The following is a 20170-nucleotide window of genomic DNA, read 5'->3' on the forward strand; positions in this document are numbered from 1 at the left end:
ACTACTGACTCACCCCACCTGGACTACTGACTCACCCCACCTGGACTACTGCCTCACCTCACCTGGACTACTGACTCACTCCACCTGGACTACTGACTCAACCCACCTGGAATACTGACTCACCCCACCTGGACTACTGACTCACCCCACCTGGACTACTGCCTCACCCCACCTGGACTACTGACTCACTCCACCTGGACTACTGACTCAACCCACCTGGAATACTGACTCACCCCACCTGGACTACTGACTCACCCCACCTGGACTACTGACTCACCCCACCTGGACTACTGACTCACCCCACCTGGAATACTGACTCACCCCACCTGGACTACTGACTCACCCCACCTGGACTACTGACTCACCCCACCTGGACTACTGACTCACCCCACCTGGACTACTGACTCACCCCACCTGGACTACTGACTCACCCCACCTGGACTACTGCCTCACCCCACCTGCACTACTGCCTCACCCCACCTGGACTACTGACACACCCCACCTGGACTACTGACTCACCCCACCTGGACTACTGACTCACCCCACCTGGACTTCTGCCTCACCCCACCTGGACTACTGACTCACCCCACCTGGACTACTGACTCACCCCACCTGCACTACTGCCTCACCCCACTAGGACTACTGCCTCACCCCACCTGGACCAGTTCCAGCTCCTGAACATACCTCCCATGGAAGCTTTTTCAGGTGGGGTGAGGCAGCAGCCCCATCGAGTATACTGCTTATACACACTGACACATATGACACACTATGGCTGGATGATATTGAAGTACACCAATGTTTGTTTCACCCTCTGCCTTTTATTCAATTTATCCTGTCTTTTGTTTTGTTGTCTACAGTGTTTTTAAGTTAATAATTAAATAAGCAGTTTGTGAAGTTATTATTGTTCTTTCGGTGATCGGCAGCCATTTTTTATGTGAAGACACAGTTATTTGTTAGAAGGTGTTATGAGTGTTGTGTGTGACAGGGGGAGAGCGAGGAGAGTAGCGAGCCGGTGGAGGAGATCCTGTCTGTCATGGAGGCAACAGAGGATAGAAAGTGGTTAGCAGACAAGTCCGAGCTGCTCTGTCTGGGCAAGATGCCACCTAGTAGAAGACAGTCCCATGTCTCAACAGAGGTACAGTAGTGAATCCTGCAGCTTGGTGCCTTGTTTTGTCCATCCTGGACACACTATGCTTGTGACACTGTATGCTATTATTATGTCAATTTATATAATCAAACACTTAGTTTTTTTTTGTTTCTTAGTTATATAATTGCTGATAATAACAGGCCATTTATATTTCCACACCACTCATGGGCATGCTCAAAGTGCTAATATTACCTTGGTCAATGGATCAAGGTGCACTCAAGAATCATTCTCAGCTCCCTGGGGAGTATACAACCCAAGCTGCCTGTTAGGTGTTAGAAGGGTAACACCCACATTGCCATCTCATCCTACCTGGTACCCATTCACTGCTGGGTGAACAGAGGCACATTTTGAACAAAGTCACTTGCCCAAGGAGACACCACATGTGGTACATGTGCTTCAGTGTGGGGCAGGACCGATGCCTTAGAAACTCTCAGGAGCCAAGCTGCCGAAACGCAGTCACCCATCTAAGATTCTCCGTGACCGACGTTGCTTAACTTCACCTGATTTCATACACCTGATCTAATACAACATAAAGCAATATATATTTGTTCCCTTATTCTATATTCAGGGGTGGTCATATGGATAGTGGGTTATGACACAGAGGTCTGAGATTGATACACCACAGAGTAGAATAAGCTTGGTCTGCCATCGTGTTATAGGGTTGCTGTTTGCACTTAAATGATGGTTTCAGGAAACAGAAGCACTAAACTCACTGATTGGCCAGTTGCTGGATGAGGGGAAGATGCGTGAGAGTTGCCAGGTGACCAGTGTCTTCCATCACTACAGCCAGGACCTTGCCATCATCCTTGTAAGTAGACCTGTGAAGATCCAGGGTATAATAGGTCTTCAGCAACCCGTGCTTGCCATAAGAGGTGACTATGCTTGTCATATGAGACGACTAACAGGATCGGTTGGTCAGGCTCGCTGACTTGGTTAATGCATGCCATTGTATCCTAATTGCATGGATCGATGTTCATGATGTCAGTCACTGGATTGTCTGGGCCAGACTTGACTATTTACAGATTGCCATCATATAGCTGGAATAATGCTGAGTACAGCATTAAACAACAAACAAACTAACAAATGTAAGTAGCATCTAGTCATTGAAGTATGCAGTTGTGTTTTTTTAATGTTTATCTTTTTCTAAAGTGCTGATTTTTGTGTGTTACAGACATGTATACGGTTGAGTAATGAAACTGTTACTCGCGAAACAATGGAGCCTGAGATTAGGCGTCTGCTGACAATAGACAGAAGGTCAAGGTCAAGCCTTGGCTCATTTTCTGGTTTTAGTCGCACAGCAAGTTGTAAGTAATAACTAGAAATGCTTAGTTTAGTTGTACCACTAGTGGGAGCTGTGTTGTTCAGTTGTACCACTAGAGGGAGCTGTGTTGCTCAGTTGTACCACTAGAGGGAGCTGTGTTGTTCAGTTGTACCACTAGAGGGAGCTGTGTTGTTCAATTGTACCACTAGAGGGAGCTGGGTAGTTCAGTTGTACCACTAGAGGGAGCTGTGTTGTTCAGTTGTACCACTAGAGGGAGCTGTGTTGTTCAATTGTACCACTAGAGGGAACTGGGTAGTTCAGTTGTACCACTAGAGGGAGCTGTGTTGTTCAGTTGTACCACCAGAGGGAGCTGTGTTGTTCAATTGTACCACTAGAGGGAGCTGGGTAGTTCAGTTGTACCACTAGATGGAGCTGGGTAGTTCAGTTGTACCACTAGATGGAGCTGTGTTGTTCAATTGTACCACTAGAGGGAGCTGTGTTGTTCAATTGTACCACTAGAGGGAACTGGGTAGTTCAGTTGTACCACTAGAGGGAGCTGTGTTGTTCAGTTGTACCACTAGAGGGAGCTGGGTAGTTCAGTTGTACCACCAGAGGGAGCTGTGTTGTTCAATTGTACCACTAGAGGGAGCTGGGTAGTTCAGTTGTACCACTAGATGGAGCTGGGTAGTTCAGTTGTACCACTAGATGGAGCTGGGTAGTTCAGTTGTACCACTAGATGGAGCTGGGTAGTTCAGTTGTACCACTAGAGGGAGCTGGGTAGTTCAGTTGTACCACTAGAGGGAGCTGGGTAGTTCAGTTGTACCACTAGAGGGAGCTGGGTAGTTCAGTTGTACCACTAGAGGAAGCTGTGTTGTTCAGTTGTTCCACTAGAGGGAGCTGTGTTGTTCAGTTGTACCACTAGGGGGAGCTGGGTAGTTCAGTTGTACCACTAGAGGAAGCTGGGTAGTTCAGTTGTACCACTAGAGGAAGCTGTGTTGTTCAGTTGTACCACTAGTGGGAGCTGTGTTGTTCAGTTGTACCACTAGGGGGAGCTGTGTTGTTCAGTTGTACCACTAGAGGGAGCTGGGTAGTTCAGTTGTACCACTAGAGGGAGCTGTGTTGTTCAGTTGTACCACTAGAGGGAACTGGGTAGTTCAGTTTTACCACTCAAGGGAGCTGGTTAGTTCAGTTGTACCACTAGAGGGAGCTGTGATGTTCAGTTGTACCACTAGAGGGAGCTGTGTTGTTCAGTTGTACCAGTAGAGGGAGCTGTGTTGTTCAGTTGTACCACTAGAGGGAGCTGTGTTGTTCAGTTGGACCACTAGAGGGAGCTGGGTAGTTCAGTTTTACCACTAGAGGGAGCTGGGTAGTTCAGTTGTACCACTAGAGGGAGCTGTGATGTTCAGTTGGACCACTAGAGGGAGCTGTGTTGTTCAGTTGTACCACTAGAGGGAGCTGGGTAGTTCAGTTGTACCACTAGAGGGAGCTGTGTTGCTCAGTTGTACCACTAGAGGGAGCTGGGTAGTTCAATTGTACCACTAGAGGGAGGTGGGTAGTTCAGTTGTACCACTAGAGGGAGGTGGGTAGTTCAGTTGTACCACTAGAGGGAGCTGTGTTGTTCAGTTGTACCACTAGAGGGAGCTGGGTAGTTCAGTTGTACCACTAGAGGGAGCTGGGTAGTTCAGTTGTACCACTAGAGGAAGCTGTGTTGTTCAGTTGTACCACTAGAGGGAGCTGGGTAGTTCAGTTGTACCACTAGAGGGAGCTGGGTAGTTCAGTTGTACCACTAGAGGGAGCTGGGTAGTTCAGTTGTACCACTAGAGGGAGCTGGGTAGTTCAGTTGTACCACTAGAGGGAGCTGTGTTGTTCAGTTGTACCACTAGAGGGAGCTGGGTAGTTCAGTTGTACCACTAGAGGGAGCTGTGTTGTTCAGTTGTACCACTAGAGGGAGCTGTGTTGTTCAGTTGTACCACTAGAGGGAACTGGGTAGTTCAGTTGTACCACTAGAGGGAACTGGGTAGTTCAGTTGTACCACTAGAGGGAGCTGGGTAGTTCAGTTTCCTTTTGTTTGTTTACTCTTGCACAATAAGACTGCAAGAGGGGTGTCGGGGTAGCCTAGTGCTTAAAGTGGTTAAAGCAGTCACTTGTCATGCTGAATACCCAGGTTCAATTCCCCACAGGGGTACATTGTGTGAATCTTTTCTGGTGTCCCCAACCGTGATATTGCTGGAATGTTGCAGAAAGCTGGATAAAACTATGCTAACTCACTCACTATTACCTCTCACTGAATGTACCGATGTTGAGTTCCTTTCACTTCAGCTGTGAGTCTGGCAACTGCCTCAACTTGGGACTTTCTGCCTGTTGAGAAGGAAGATGCCATTGTTGTCATGGAGAAGCTACAAGGACATTGTAACCATGGGCAACAGTGCTGTCTGAGGATAATCACCGCATTTAAAGTTGCATGTGTATGTATTGGAACAGGGGTTTAATCATAATTCAAAGCTTTTTAAAGCTCTTTTATTTCAATATTATTAATATAAAAAAGAATACAGAATGTTTTTACATGTACTTGATTTGTTTACAGATGCTTGATGTGTTTACAGCAGTTTGATGTGTTTACAGATGCTTGATGTGTTTACAGGTGCTTGATGTGTTTACATACACTTGATGTGTTTACATACACTTGATGTGTTTACAGCAGTTTGATGTGTTTACATATACTTGATGTGTTTACAGGTGCTTGATGTGATTACAGGTGCTTGATGTGATTACAGGTGCTTGATGTGTTTACAGGTGCTTGATGTGTTTACAGCAGTTTGATGTGTTTACAGATGCTTGATGTGTTCACAGCAGTTTGATGTGTTTACAGATGCTTGATGTGTTTACAGGTGCTTGATGTGTTTACATACACTTGATGTGTTTACAGCAGTTTGATGTGTTTACATATACTTGATGTGTTTACAGGTGCTTGATGTGTTTACAGGTGCTTGATGTGATTACAGGTGCTTGATGTGTTTACAGGTGCTTGATGTGGATTATGCACAAGTCGTTAACAGAGAGGAGTTTTCCATCCTGGATGAGCTATTGCGGACATCGTATCCCCAGCGGTTTATCCTTGCCCGGGACTATCTGAGCACCAGTTCACTGTCAGATAACCAGGTAGTTAACATATTCCTATTGCATTATTGCTATTATATGTATTATATCGGACCAGTTCACTGTCAGATGACCAGGTAGTTAACATATTCCTATTGCATTATTGCTATTATATGTATTATATCGCCAAATTGGACGGCTTCATTTGTAGTTAGGCCAGGCATGGTTATATTATTGGCGAGACATGGAACACCCACATAGCTGGCCTCATGGCCACATACAAAGCATAGGATTGGAAAGGATCCTCTTTTTAGCTTGCGACAAATTGACTTTAAAGTGAGACAATTTTATTTTCGTATTTTTTTTCAACAAACTAACTATTGTTTCTTATTTAGATTGAAGCATTTGCAATTTTCTTGGAACATATGCACCAATACCTATAAGATGATGGAATCCCAAAGATTAGAATTAACATATTTAAAATATGTGAGGTTGTCCTGATGAGAGAGATAATGTTTGTTGTTTCATTGTTTGTTGTGTCCCAGGTGGCCAGCTTCCTGTCTGTTTCAATCATCAAGGCTCTCAAGGTCAGCATGGGAGGGCAGTCAGGTCAGTGAATAGAGTGTCTAAACACTAATGAGTCACAGCACTTCATATAAGCTGTAATACGTCTGAACAAATGAACTCCAATCTGTCCAGACAATAATATGTCCCTTTATTATTGCGAGCAAGGAGAACTCACATTTTTCACGTTAATTTCATGCTCGCATTATTTTAATGATTTTCAGTATATCTTCTTGTATACTTCTCAAATTTATCTCCAAATTTATCTCCCAAGTTTTCTAATGCCTCAGAAATCTGATGTAATATTCATATTGTTATGTTACATTTGCTGAATATGTTTTCTAATCATGCAAACTCTAAAGCTTAACGCAAAACAACAGTTAGGGCTGTATGACTGATTCAAGATATTTTAAAAAGCATAGTCTGGAATGGAAGTTGCCAGTTTGAAACTAGTGCCACAAAGCTCAAGAAAGCTGCTTTCTTAGTGGTTAATGTCGACTCCCTGTTAGTCATTTCATTGGTCGGTCAAAGTTTGCGAAAGGTCGTTCTGACGTGATCAGTAATGGGACGTTCTCAGCGGTAGGGAGAACTTGTATCTGATTTTAATGATATTGAGGTAATCTAAGCATGTGATTAATCCAGTTTGGTTTATTTAAAGCCTTAATTGTTTATTGTTAAGTAAGTTTATCCCTGCATCATTTGTACTATGTAGCTACCAGCCGACTCGTCTCGCATCAAAATACGGGGCTGTGTAGTCGCGGCAGATGACCACGCATCACTGTGTAGGATAAATGAGACTGAAATGAGAGTGATTTCGATGCAAATTAGGTGTGCCGGAGTCGGAGTGCGAGATTAAGGGGTCTAAATAGCACTGATTTAATCGGTTCCTGTCATTAGTGTCAGATAAAGCCGAGTGTGAGATTAACGAGACTTGACTGAATTCTTGTAGGTATGAAGGCCTCCAGCCCCCGAGACCTGATGTTCAACCCCATCGAGAGGAGCTCCATGTTTGACCAGTTCATCAAGCTGTGTAAGGAACCGTCCCGTCTCGGGGAGAACCTGCTGGAGGCCTCCCTGGCCATGGGCGACTGCTCCGACGACCTGCACTCCAGTGGCCAGAGTAAGACAAATATTCCTGTATCATGAATACTCAGCAGTGTACAATATAAGGGTGACAGTCAAGGGGTTCTTGTCATGGTGATAATGGTCGATTTAGGGGTCCCAAGATCCAAATACAGTAGCCAAAGTGTTCTCTGATAGTGCGACAGCTATGAGAGTTAAAACAAAACTATTATCTGTAAGCTGTGTACGTAATTTGATTCCTTCAGTCACGGCCATCCTGTTTCATTTATGCTAAAATATTAGTGAATCATTTGTCTACCAATCATCAATGTTAATGTATTTGTCATGATAACTAATTGGTCAAATCCTACACAAATCCAACAGTTGCCATGGGAACTGATTACCTAGAATATATGGAGCTTGATCTATATGTAGGTTTGATACGGCCACTTGTCCGCAAGTGTTCTCTTTGAAATCTGCCATCTGTCCACTGGTTCGAGATGAGCAAATGCTCCTATTTACAGTATACCCTACAGCCCTCCCCTGACTGTCACACTGTAGCAGTAGATATACAATGTACCAGGAATAGCAGGGTTGGTTTTAGGGTGCCCACATTGATGTAGAAGGCTGTATGATAGATCCGTCTGCTCACCTGCGTGTCTTGCTTGTAGCCCTGTCCATACAGACGGAGCTGATGATCATGGCGCACGACTGCCACACGGTGGCCTGCAACATGGAGGGCATCTCACACGTGCTGCGCGCTGCACGCATCTGCACTGACAGTCTCACGCATGCAGAGGAGTTCTCCCTGATGGTAATACAGAGAACAGCTGCCATTCCAGGGCTTATAGGGTGGCATCTCTGCATGAACTGCAATTAGGAGATAAACCTACTGTGTTTTGAAACTTGATTTAATTCCACTATAAAATAATAAATAACAAACACGCTTATAACAAACTGCATATATAACAAACTGTTTTCTTGGTCCTGTCCATATGCTATATATATATTAATAACGAACTACGGTTATAACAAAATTAAATTAGTTGTTATCAAGTTTGTTATAGTTGTAGTTTATTGTACCCCTTATTTTAATTTGGGACGAGCGTTTCAGGAGATCAAGGGTAGTACATTCCTAGCAACTAATGAGATCAAGGATCTTTCAGTTTTTTATAGATGATGTCTGACAAATGTCACTGTTCATGATGACAAATGCAACATGCTTTGCCAATCTTTGTTTCAGATTCGGCTGCTGACTGGAGTGGGCCGGTTCAATGAGATGACATATATCTTTGATGCCTTGAAACTCCACCACAAGTTTGAACTGCTGCTGGGGAAAGGGATGGAGAGGGTATGTACACAGCGGTATCTACCTGCATCTGGACCATGGATGTCCTTAGCTGATTCACAGATTCACATGCGATTCTGACTCCATACCTGTATTTGTTGGATTCATCGAAGTCATCAAATTCACTCACTCACTCACTCACTCACTCACTCACTCACTCACTCACTCACTCACTCACTCACTCACTCACTCACTCACTCACTCACTCACTCACTCACTCACTCACTCACTCACTCACTCACTCACTCACTCACTCACTCACTCACTCACTCACTCACTCACTCACTCACTCACTCACTCACTCACTCACTCACTCACTCACTCACTCACTCACTCACTCACTCACTCACTCACTCACTCACTCACTCACTCACTCACTCACTCACTCACTCACTCACTCACTCACTCACTCAGAAGATCCAAGTTAGAATTGGCCTTCAGCAGCTCATGTAAGAGGCGACTACCAGATTGAACATAACAGATTGCCTTAAAAGGTGATTATGCTTTTCGTAAAAGGCTGCTCTGCTTGTCGGGATCGGGTCGTCATGCTCACTGACATGGTTGATGCATGTCATCATATCCCATTTGCATGGATCGATGCTCATGATGTCAATCACTGGATTGTCTAGTCCAGACCCAATTATTTACAGACTGCCTTCATATAGCTGGAATATTGCTGAATGCTGCATTAAACAACGCACAAACAAAGAAACAAAAACTATTATACTAAAATCTACGGAAATTATTGCCCGTGCGCAGTTCAGATTTACGCTGTTAAAAGGCTGCAGAAACTTCTTCCCTGTCCACTGTTTGATCATGATGTCATGTGTGCCTCTATATTGTGTGTAAAAACATTATCTGGAAAACATGAAAGAGTTGGGGTTTGTTCCTGTCAGGGTGACAACTTGAAGACGGCAGTACTGGACTACCTGAAGCGCTTCCACCCCGAGGACAAGGACAGCTACACCATGGTGGCTCACAAGTTCATGATGCATCGCGAGATAGCTCACATGCTGGAGGAGTATGGCTGCCGGAACCTGAAGGCCCTCAAAGACAAACCCTTAGGTAGGGGGGAAGGGGGACACGGTTAAGTTGATAAAGTCTCGTTCATGTGGGTCCGTGATTTGAAACAACTGTAGGTCAGTCAGTGGTTTCAAAGTCTCTGCAGAATGTCCTTGACATTGAACTACCGTCATTGTGTTAAGAGAGTGCAGCTGCTGTGCCCGGGTTTTTTGTCTGTTTTTCTTCTGTGATGTAAACACTTGTCTGAGAGTTACAGCTGCATCAGTCAATAGGGATCCAGTCGGTCAGAGACATTTGATCTTACCATAACTACCGGTAACGTCCAAGCAGTCTGAGACTAAAATGTTAACTCTGCACCTATTGTCTTCTAAACTCACTGAATGTTTTGCACATGACAGGAGATAAAAGTGTCATGTGTTCATTTTTTCAACCACATTGAATTAAGTCTTATGTTGTTCTCGAGTGATAGTGTCACACTGTGAAGTGTGGAGCTCTCAACCTCTCAAGCTATTACTGTATTTTACATTAAATTTGAAATTCTATTGCTTAAAACTGCGACCATATCATAATCCAATGTAAGGAAAAGTAATGGCCACATACTGTTTGATACAAATGTGCAAAATGCCATCAATATTACAAAGTTAATTGGAGCAATTGCAGGCCAAGGCAGATAAGTCAGTGAGGCGTTGTCTGTACTCAGGGCCGGTGTCAGTGAGAGACTACACAGAGTTACGGATTATCAAATTATCTGTCCTGAGTGATATAATGTTGTAAGTTCCGAGTGTTCACAAGTTGCAAGATGTTAAGTCTTACACAGATACATGCAATGGGTCTCATTTGTAAGGTAATGAACGAAGGATGACGTCATCTTTAATTGTTTGCAGTAATGTGGTCACATGATGCCATGTTACTGTGAATCTCTTTGCAAGCAATGGAACTATCAACATGCAGCAAACATGTTAATGCTCACAGAGAATAATTGAAATAATTTTGCCAATATCTGTTGCCCATGGACGAAAAGTTCTTTTCGACACATAGATCAACGTTCTTCAAAAACAGTTAGTCAGATCAAAATGTTTAATTGTCATATTTTTAGAAACCATAACGCTCTGTGAGCTGAATCTATTGTAGGATGTACATTATAGCAGTACACAGGCCTGTATTTTGATTAAAAATGCATGGAGAATCTTGATATTAAATATATCAACATGAGTCAATAAAAAGTTGAGATCTGTTTGAAGAAGTAGCAGATTCTTTGAGTTGACAACCAATCTTTTTTCTTTACATCTGACAGAGAACACTCGAGATATCCAGGAGAATCTGAAAAGAAGTGCCCAGTACTTCTCCGATGCTTCTGAAAGCTACGTTAAGGTACATGGTGCTGTCTGTACTATTAAGGAGACTGACTATTGTGGGCAGTGGAACAGCTGTTGCAGTACTATTCATGTCCGGCACCACGATGACAGTAGTTTCCAGGGGCTCCCTCAATGCAGATTTCTCAAATTTATTTAAAATGGTGTCAAACCCAACCTAGGATGCTTATTTTAGTATCGTTTATTTCCTAGGCACAGACCATATATCAGTAAATGCCTTATAAAATATTATATTATGTAATGAAATATAAGATCCACAATAATATTCCAGCATTAAATATAGTTAAACACTATTTTGCCAAACTTTGATGTGTCGAATAAAAACTTCCCTGTGCATCCTTTCTTTATTCATCATTTTATGGTTGTGTCGAACTTCAGATAACTTGAAGTATGTCCTGTCAAATTCGACACAACAGTGTTTGACTATACATGTATTTGAACTTGGACTTTTAACATTTGAATGTGCACATTTGAATGTGCATGTGATAAGCAATGTTTCAACTGTCATAGTTGGAATATTGAGTGCAGCATGAAACAGGCAAATAAACAAAGCTATATATTGTGCATGAATTATAAATATTCTTTTTAATGTCCAAGAAGCTAACATTTGCTACTGCTTTCAGGACAGCTGTCTCCGTCATGCACATCAGTGTCTGCGTCAGGCGCGTCTGCTGGAGCTACAACTTCAGCACCTGTCATCAGGGGTCCAGGTCGTCAACCTCTCCCCAGAGGGCGTGACAGCTCTCATCTCACAACACCCCAAGTTTGTCGAGGTATGACTATGAAAAAGTTTATATACATACATATTCCTTTCTAGTGATTATCGTTGTGTGTATCGAGATATATGTACAATATTTGAGATTGCTTCAATGACTTCATATTCAGACTGGGCAGGGGGCTAGCCTGATTACTTGGCCCCGCTATGATGTGGTGAGGATATTGCTAAAGACTGCATAAGCCAAACTCATTCATGTAGCAGCTTCTTATTTTCAGTCCCTGATTGTCAGCGAGGCTTATGGGAAACGTGCCAACTGGTCTGAGGCCATCTATTACAACATCATCCTGAACGGCGACTTCCGCTACCTCCAGGATCTTCGGTCACACATTCGTCTCACAGCTCCCATGATACAGGAGGCCATAAACAGGTACACCCCAGCATTGCTGCACGGGGGCTATTTCCAATAGACTTTGTTTCCACGATACACCACTTTATATAGTGATACTGTTATATCGATACTTGGATCATAATATGATATGTATTGTGATACCGAATTAAGCAGCACCCTGATGAGACCTAGTATACATGATCTCTCAGGCAGGGTTCGGATGGCATCAAGTTTTAAGTCACCTCTGTTTAGATCAAGGTCACTCAAGGTCAAATTCCATTAAATTTCAGATTACTTCATGAAAAATCAAAGCATTTTTTTTACATTTATGATAGACTCTCAATAACTATCTCAATACCTGTCATATGTCATGGTTTTATTAAATGTCAAGGTCATGTGATTGGATTACCTTGAAGGTCATGGCCACATTGTAATAACTAGATTATAAAAAAACAGTTGACAACAACAGGAGTATTCATAAGTGGAATTTGGAGAAACGTAGTACACATGATCTCTATGATGGGGTCTCAGTTGCATCAACGTTTGGGTCACCAGGTAATGTAAGCTAAAGGTTATTTAATTCAAACTGCAGACAATTCTTATGAACTAATCCTAATCGATAACAAGTAACGAGACTAATCCTAATATTTTAACAAGCAACTAGACCAAGCAACAAGATCACCTGTGTATTATGTTTCCAGGTTCCAGCAGTCAGCAAACAATGCCCCGCAACAACAACACATGAACAACATCAAGAAGTTGTTGCCGTTCTGCAAGGATGTACGCTTGCAGTACAACATAGCAAAGGATCTGCAGCTGAATGACGTTGTTACCTCAATGTTGAAGAATGACTCGTGGAACTATCTGACAGACATCGTCGCCATGTCGTAGAGCTTCAGACATGTGTTGCTTCCATCACATTGTGTTGTCATCAATGTGCTGTGCTGCTCACTTCACAGGGGAAAATGTTGTTTATTTTAGGAGACATTTTCTTCGACAACATGACAAGAAGCTGAGGCAAGAAGGTTTCAGGGTTGTTTGAGGTAAATTTGCCTTGAAAGTTTATTGAAAAGTTAAAAAAAACCATGTTTTCAAAAAAGAAAATGTTTTCAAAATAGGTCGGCTCACAAACAAGATTATGAATTGGCCATGCCCTATTGGAAAAACTAAAATTATGATCAACCAAAATTTGAACAGTTTCAATGCAAAATGAAATGGAACAGGCAGAAATGTATGACATTAACAGCTCCTTCATCAAATTACTAAAAAGTATTATTATGTTGGCATTATACTTAAGAAGTGAATTAGCAGGTGATGGGTACAGATGTGATAATGAATATATACCATATGTACAGATGTTATGTGTGATGTATATACCATATGTACAGATATGATTCGGGTGTATATGCTAAATGTACAAATGTATATACTATATGTACAGCTGTGTTATTGAATATATACCATTAGTACAGATGTGATGTTGGATGTATATACTATAGCCATTATGTAAACCCACAGACTTGGTTCCACTCTCTGTTCATGTGCAATAAACTTTTATCATATTACTTATATTAGTATGTATCTGACAATGCTTTGTATAGAGTTAAATAAAACTCCAAGCATAACATGACTTAATATTATGATAATATTGATATTATGCTCAAGTTTAAGTATGAGAATTGTCATGATTCAGTGTATATAAATAAAAGTTGCCATTGATGTATCATTTTCTATAATTTGTAAATATCAAACTGTGATTAATGCATCTTGTCTTTCATTCATGTGTAGAATGATGTTAATATCCAGACATGTTTGTATTCATTGGATATAGCAGGTACAGGAGATGGCTATCTGGCTGTACAGATCTATATGTAGGTCAGATATCACATTAGGCTTAATGAAATCTGGCTGTATAAATATATCTGTACATAAAGTATCCAAGTAAGCTTGTATCAGTTGAAGGGCTGTCGGGTAGCCTTGTGGTTAAAGTGTTATGTCGCCATGCCAAAGGCCTGGGTTCGATTCCCGACATAGGTACAATGTGTGAGGCCAATTTCTGGTGTCCCGCACCGCAATATTGCTGAAATATTGATAAAAGCAGCGTTAAACCAAACTCTTTCATTCACTATATCAGTTGCCGGTGTGGATCCAGATAGTGTGTCTGTCCAAGAAGTGCTAACATCATCATGATTTCTTCTTTTCTCCCTCACTGCAGGATGACTGAAACATATTTTGTAATAAACTATTTGTTTTGTTGAATGTAAAAATCTTTTCTTCTTCACTGTTCAGAGAAATATTGATACATTTGATGGAGTTTGTGGTAATCTAGTAGGTGGTACCTTGTCGACAGTTGTCAGGGTTACAATTCCATGTTTGTAAAGAAGTACCAATATATGAACAGCATCTCATCCAGGTACCGATATGTCACCCCATGGGGATTCTGGGGAGAACTTGTCACCAGCACCCCATTGCTAGTTGTAAGAGGCACCTTACTTGGGAACCTATGTTGACTCCAGCAAGGTATGCTAGTCAGAAGATGGATCAGGTTGTCAGGCTCTGTGACCTGGTTGATAGCATGGATCATTGCTAATGGTGTCAATCACTGAATTGTATGGTCCAGGCTCAATTATGTTTTATAGGCCACCATCATATAGCTGGAGTATACCGAGGTGTTGTATTAAAGACCAAAAGGAAACACATGCACTCACACACTCAGGTACCAACATAACAACATCTCCAGGTACCAACATGGCAACATCTCCAGGTACCAGCATGGTAACAACATCTCATCCAGGTACCAACACGGTAACAACATCTCATCCAGGTACCAACACGGTAACAACATCTCATCCAGGTACCAACACGGTAACAACATCTCATCCAGGTACCAACATAACAACAACTCATCCAGGTACCAACATAACAACATCTCATCCAGGTACCAACATAACAACAACTCATCCAAGTACCAACATAACAACAACTCATCCAGGTACCAACATAACAACAACTCATCCAAGTACCAACATAACATCATCTCATCCAGGTACCAACATAACAACAACTCATCCAGGTACCAACATAACAACAACTCATCCAGGTACCAACATAACAACATCTCATCCAGGTACCAACACGGAAACAACATCTCATCCAAGTACCAACACGGTAACAACAACTCATCCAGGTACCAACACGGTAACAACAACTCATCCAGGTACCAACATAACAACATCTCATCCAGGTACCAACATAACAACAACTCATCCAGGTACCAACATAACAACATCTCATCCAGGTACCAACATAACAACATCTCATCCAGGTACCAACATAACAACAACTCATCCAGGTACCAACATAACAACATCTCATCCAGGTACCAACATAACAACAACTCATCCAAGTACCAACATAACAACATCTCATCCAGGTACCAACATAACAACAACTCATCCAGGTACCAACATAACAACATCTCATCCAGGTACCAACACGGAAACAACATCTCATCCAAGTACCAACACGGAAACAACATCTCATCCAGGTACCAACATAACATCATCTCATCCAGGTACCAACATTACAACATCTCATCCAGGTACCAACATAGCAACATCGCATCCAGGTACCAACACAGAACAACATCTCATCCAGGTACCAACACGGTAACAACAACTCATCCAGGTACCAACACGGTAACAACATCTCATCCAGGTACCAACATAACAACATCTCATCCAGGTACCAACATAACAACATCTCATCCAGGTACCAACATAACAACAACTCATCCAGGTACCAACATAACAACATCTCATCCAGGTACCAACATAACAACAACTCATCCAGGTACCAACATAACAACATCTCATCCAGGTACCAACACGGAAACAACATCTCATCCAAGTACCAACACGGAAACAACATCTCATCCAGGTACCAACATAACATCATCTCATCCAGGTACCAACATTACAACATCTCATCCAGGTACCAACATAGCAACATCGCATCCAGGTACCAACACAGAACAACATCTCATGCAGGTACCAACACGGTAACAACATCTCATCCAGGTACCAACACGGTAACAACATCTCATCCAGGTACCAACATAGCAACATCTCATCCAGGTACCAACACGGTAACAACATCTCATCCAGGTACCAACATAACATCATCTCATCCAGGTACCAACATAACAACAACTCATCCAGGTACCAACATAACAACATCTCATCCAGGTACCAACACGGAAACAACATCTCATCCAAGTACCAACACGGAAACAACATCTCATCCAGGTACCAACATAACATCATCTCATCCAGGTACCAACATTACAACATCTCATCCAGGTACCAACTTAACAACATCTCCTCCAGGTACCAACATAACAACATCTCATCCAGGTACCAACATAACAACATCTCATCCAGGTACCAACACGGTAACATCTCATCCAGGTACCAACATAACAACATCTCATCCAGGTACCAGCACGGTAACAACATCTCATCCAGGTACCAACATAACAACATCTCATCCAGGTACCAACATGGTAACAACATCTCATACAGGTACCAACACGGTAACATCTAATCCAGGTACCAACATAACAACATTTCATCCAGGTACCAACATAGCAACATCTCATCCAGGTCTCAACACGGTAACATCTCATCCAGGTACCAACATAGCAACATCTCATCCAGGTACCAACACGGTGGTAATTACATCTCATTCAGGTACCAACATATCGTCCAGGTACCAACACGGTAACATCTCATCCAGGAACCAAGATAACAACATCACATCCAGGTACCAACAAGGTGGTAATTACATCTCATTCAGGTACCAACATGGTAACAACATCTCATCCAGGTACCAACACGGTAACATCTCATCCAGGTACCAACATGGGAACAACATCTCATCCAGGTACCAACATGGTAATAACATCTCATCCAGGTACCAACATGGTAATAACATCTCATTCAGGTACCAACATGGAAACAACATCTCATCCAGGTACCAGCATGGTAACAACATCTCATTCAGGTACCAACATAACAACATCTCATTCAGGTACCAGTATGGTAACAACATCTCATCCAGGTACCAACATGGTAATAACATCTCATCCAGGTACCAACATAACAACATCTCATCCAGGTACCAACACGGTAATGACATCTCATCCAGATACCAACACGGTAACAACATCTCATCCAGGTACCAACACGGTAACAACATCTCATCCAGGTACCAACACAGTAATAACATCTCATCCAGGTACCAACACGGAAACAACATCTCATCCAGGTACCAACATAACAACATCTCATCCAGGTACCAACACGGAAACAACATCTCATCCAGGTACCAACATAATAACATTTCATCCAGGTACCAACACGGTAATAACATCTCATTCAGGTACCAACACGGTAACATCTCATCCAGGTACCAAGATAACAACATCTCATCCAGGTACCAACACGGTAATAACATCTCATTCAGGTACCAACACGATAATAACATCTCATCCAGGTACCAACACGGTAATAACATCTCATCCAGGTACCAACATAACAACATCTCATTCAGGTACCAACACGGTAATAACATCTCATCCAGGTACCAACACGGTAACAACATCTCATCCAGGTACCAACACGGTAGCAACAACTCATCCAGGTACCAACATAGCAACATTTCATCCAGGTACCAACACGGTAATAACATCTCATTCAGGTACCAACACGGTAACATTTCATCCAGGTACCAACACGGTAATAACATCTCATCCAGGTACCAACATAGCAACATTTCATCCAGGTACCAACACGGTAATAACATCTCATTCAGGTACCAACACGATAATAACATCCCATCCAGGTACCAACACGGTAATAACATCTCATTCAGATACCAACATGTCATAAACATCTCATTCAGGTACCAACATGGTAACAGCATCTCATCCAGGTACCAGAATGGGAACAACATCTCATCCAGGTACCAACATGGTAATAACATCTCATTCAGGTACCAACATGGTAATAACATCTCATCCAGGTACCAACATGGTAATAACATCTCATCCAGGTACCAACATGGTAATAACATCTCATTCAGGTACCAGTATGACAACAACATCCCAGCCACGTATCAGCATGGTAACAACATCTCATCCAGGTACCAACATAACAACATCTCATCCAGGTACCAACACAGTAACAACATCTCATCCAGGTACCAGCGTGGTAACAACATCTCATCCAGGTACCAGTATGGTAACAACATCTCATCCAGGTACCAGTATGGTAACAACATCTCATACATGTGCCAACATGAAAACAACATCCCACCCAGGTACCAGCGTGGTAACAACATCCCACCCAGGTACCAACATGGTAACAACATCTCATCCAGGTACCAACATAACAACATCTCATCCAGGTACCAACACGGTAATAACATCTCATCCAGGTACCAACACGGTAACAACATCTCATCCAGGTACCAACACAGTAATAACATCTCATCCAGGTACCAACACGGAAACAACATCTCATCCAGGTACCAACATGGTAATAACATCTCATTCAGGTACCAGTATGACAACAACATCCCAGCCACGTATCAGCATGGTAACAACATCTCATCCAGGTACCAACATAACAACATCTCATCCAGGTACCAACACAGTAACAACATCTCATCCAGGTACCAGCGTGGTAACAACATCTCATCCAGGTACCAGTATGGTAACAACATCTCATCCAGGTACCAGTATGGTAACAACATCTCATACATGTGCCAACATGAAAACAACATCCCACCCAGGTACCAGCGTGGTAACAACATCCCACCCAGGTACCAACATGGTAACAACATCTCATCCAAGTACCAACATGGTAATAACATCTCATCCAGGTACCAACATAACAACATCTCATCCAGGTACCAACACGGTAATAACATCTCATCCAGGTACCAACACGGTAACAACATCTCATCCAGGTACCAACACAGTAATAACATCTCATCCAGGTACCAACACGGAAACAACATCTCATCCAGGTACCAACATAACAACATTTCATCCAGGTACCAACACGGTAATAACATCTCATTCAGGTACCAACATGTCATAAACATCTCATTCAGGTACCAACATGGTAACAGCATCTCATTCAGGTACCAGAATGGGAACAACATCTCATCCAGGTACCAACATGGTAATAACATCTCATTCAGGTACCAACATGGTAATAACATCTCATCCAGGTACCAACATGGTAATAACATCTCATTCAGGTACCAGTATGACAACAACATCCCAGCCACGTATCAGCATGGTAACAACATCTCATCCAGGTACCAACATAACAACATCTCATCCAGGTACCAACACGGTAACAACATCTCATCCAGGTACCAGCATGGTAACAACATCTCATCCAGGTACCAGTATGGTAACAACATCTCATCCAGGTACCAGCATGGTAACAACATCTCATACATGTGCCAACATGAAAACAACATCCCACCCAGGTACCATCATGGTAACAACATCCCACCCAGGTACCAACATGGTAACAACATCTCATCCAGGTACCAGCATGGTAACAACATCTCATCCAAGTACCAGTATGGTAACAACATCTCATCCAGGTACGAGCATGGTAACAACATCTCATCCAGGTACCAGCATGGTAACAACATCTCATCCAGGTACCAGCATGGTAACAACATCTCATCCAGGTACCAGTATGGTAACAACATCTCATCCAGGTACCAGCATGGTAACAACATCTCATCCAGGTACCAGCATGGTAACAACATCTCATCCAGGTACCAGCATGGTAACAACATCTCATCCAGGTACCAGTATGGTAACAACATCTCATCCAGGTACCAGCATGGTAACAACATCTCATCCAGGTACCAGCATGGTAACAACATCTCATCCAGGTACCAGTATGGTAACAACATCTCATACATGTGCCAACATGAAAACAACATCCCACCCAGGTATCAACATGGCAACAACATCACCAGGAACCAACAAAGCAACATCTCATGCAAGTACCAACATAGCAATGGCATGCTGTCAGGTACCTATGAATGCTGAACGTTGTTGTTGATATGTGACACATACTGATATGTAAAAATGGA

At 42.5% G+C, this 20170-nt stretch overlaps 2 protein-coding genes across 2 annotated transcripts in view; both read left to right on the forward strand.

Annotated features, from left to right (window-relative positions):
- Positions 1-14217, forward strand: part of LOC139450205 (spatacsin-like) — a 55274-nt gene extending 41057 nt beyond the window's left edge. The window contains exons 30-43 of the mRNA XM_071231910.1: positions 986-1135; positions 1839-1955; positions 2319-2451; positions 4728-4873; positions 5430-5567; positions 6050-6113; positions 7018-7188; positions 7802-7944; positions 8374-8481; positions 9375-9543; positions 10796-10872; positions 11498-11647; positions 11868-12019; positions 12682-14217. Of these exons, the coding sequence (XP_071088011.1) occupies positions 986-1135; positions 1839-1955; positions 2319-2451; positions 4728-4873; positions 5430-5567; positions 6050-6113; positions 7018-7188; positions 7802-7944; positions 8374-8481; positions 9375-9543; positions 10796-10872; positions 11498-11647; positions 11868-12019; positions 12682-12871 (1908 nt within the window). The 3' untranslated portion in view covers positions 12872-14217. The remainder of the gene's footprint in view (positions 1-985; positions 1136-1838; positions 1956-2318; positions 2452-4727; positions 4874-5429; positions 5568-6049; positions 6114-7017; positions 7189-7801; positions 7945-8373; positions 8482-9374; positions 9544-10795; positions 10873-11497; positions 11648-11867; positions 12020-12681) is intronic.
- A 511-nt stretch (positions 14218-14728) lies between these two features.
- Positions 14729-20126, forward strand: LOC139458118 (shematrin-like protein 1). The gene is made up of 6 exons (XM_071239429.1): positions 14729-14864; positions 15468-15648; positions 18125-18421; positions 18599-18925; positions 19310-19666; positions 19907-20126. The coding sequence occupies exons 1-6, from the start codon at positions 14729-14731 to the stop codon at positions 20124-20126; spliced, it is 1518 nt and encodes a 505-aa protein (XP_071095530.1).
- The last annotated feature ends 44 nt before the right edge of the window (positions 20127-20170 follow it).

The sequence above is a fragment of the Haliotis cracherodii genome, unplaced genomic scaffold (genome assembly GCF_022045235.1).
Source record: "Haliotis cracherodii isolate W230 unplaced genomic scaffold, xgHalCrac1.p SCAF_1, whole genome shotgun sequence".
NCBI classification, from domain to species: domain Eukaryota; kingdom Metazoa; phylum Mollusca; class Gastropoda; order Lepetellida; family Haliotidae; genus Haliotis; species Haliotis cracherodii.

Bases quoted from the DNA above. Each gene is read 5' to 3' on its own strand.
- LOC139458118 (XM_071239429.1), top strand. From the start codon at position 14,729: ATGGCAACATCTCCAGGTACCAGCATGGTAACAACATCTCATCCAGGT. The intron at 15,649-18,124 runs GTAACAACAACT...CATCTCATTCAG, and splicing joins CTCATCCAGGTACCAACACG to GTACCAGTATGACAACAACA. The intron at 18,926-19,309 runs GTACCAACATAA...CATCTCATTCAG, and splicing joins GGTAATAACATCTCATCCAG to GTACCAGTATGACAACAACA.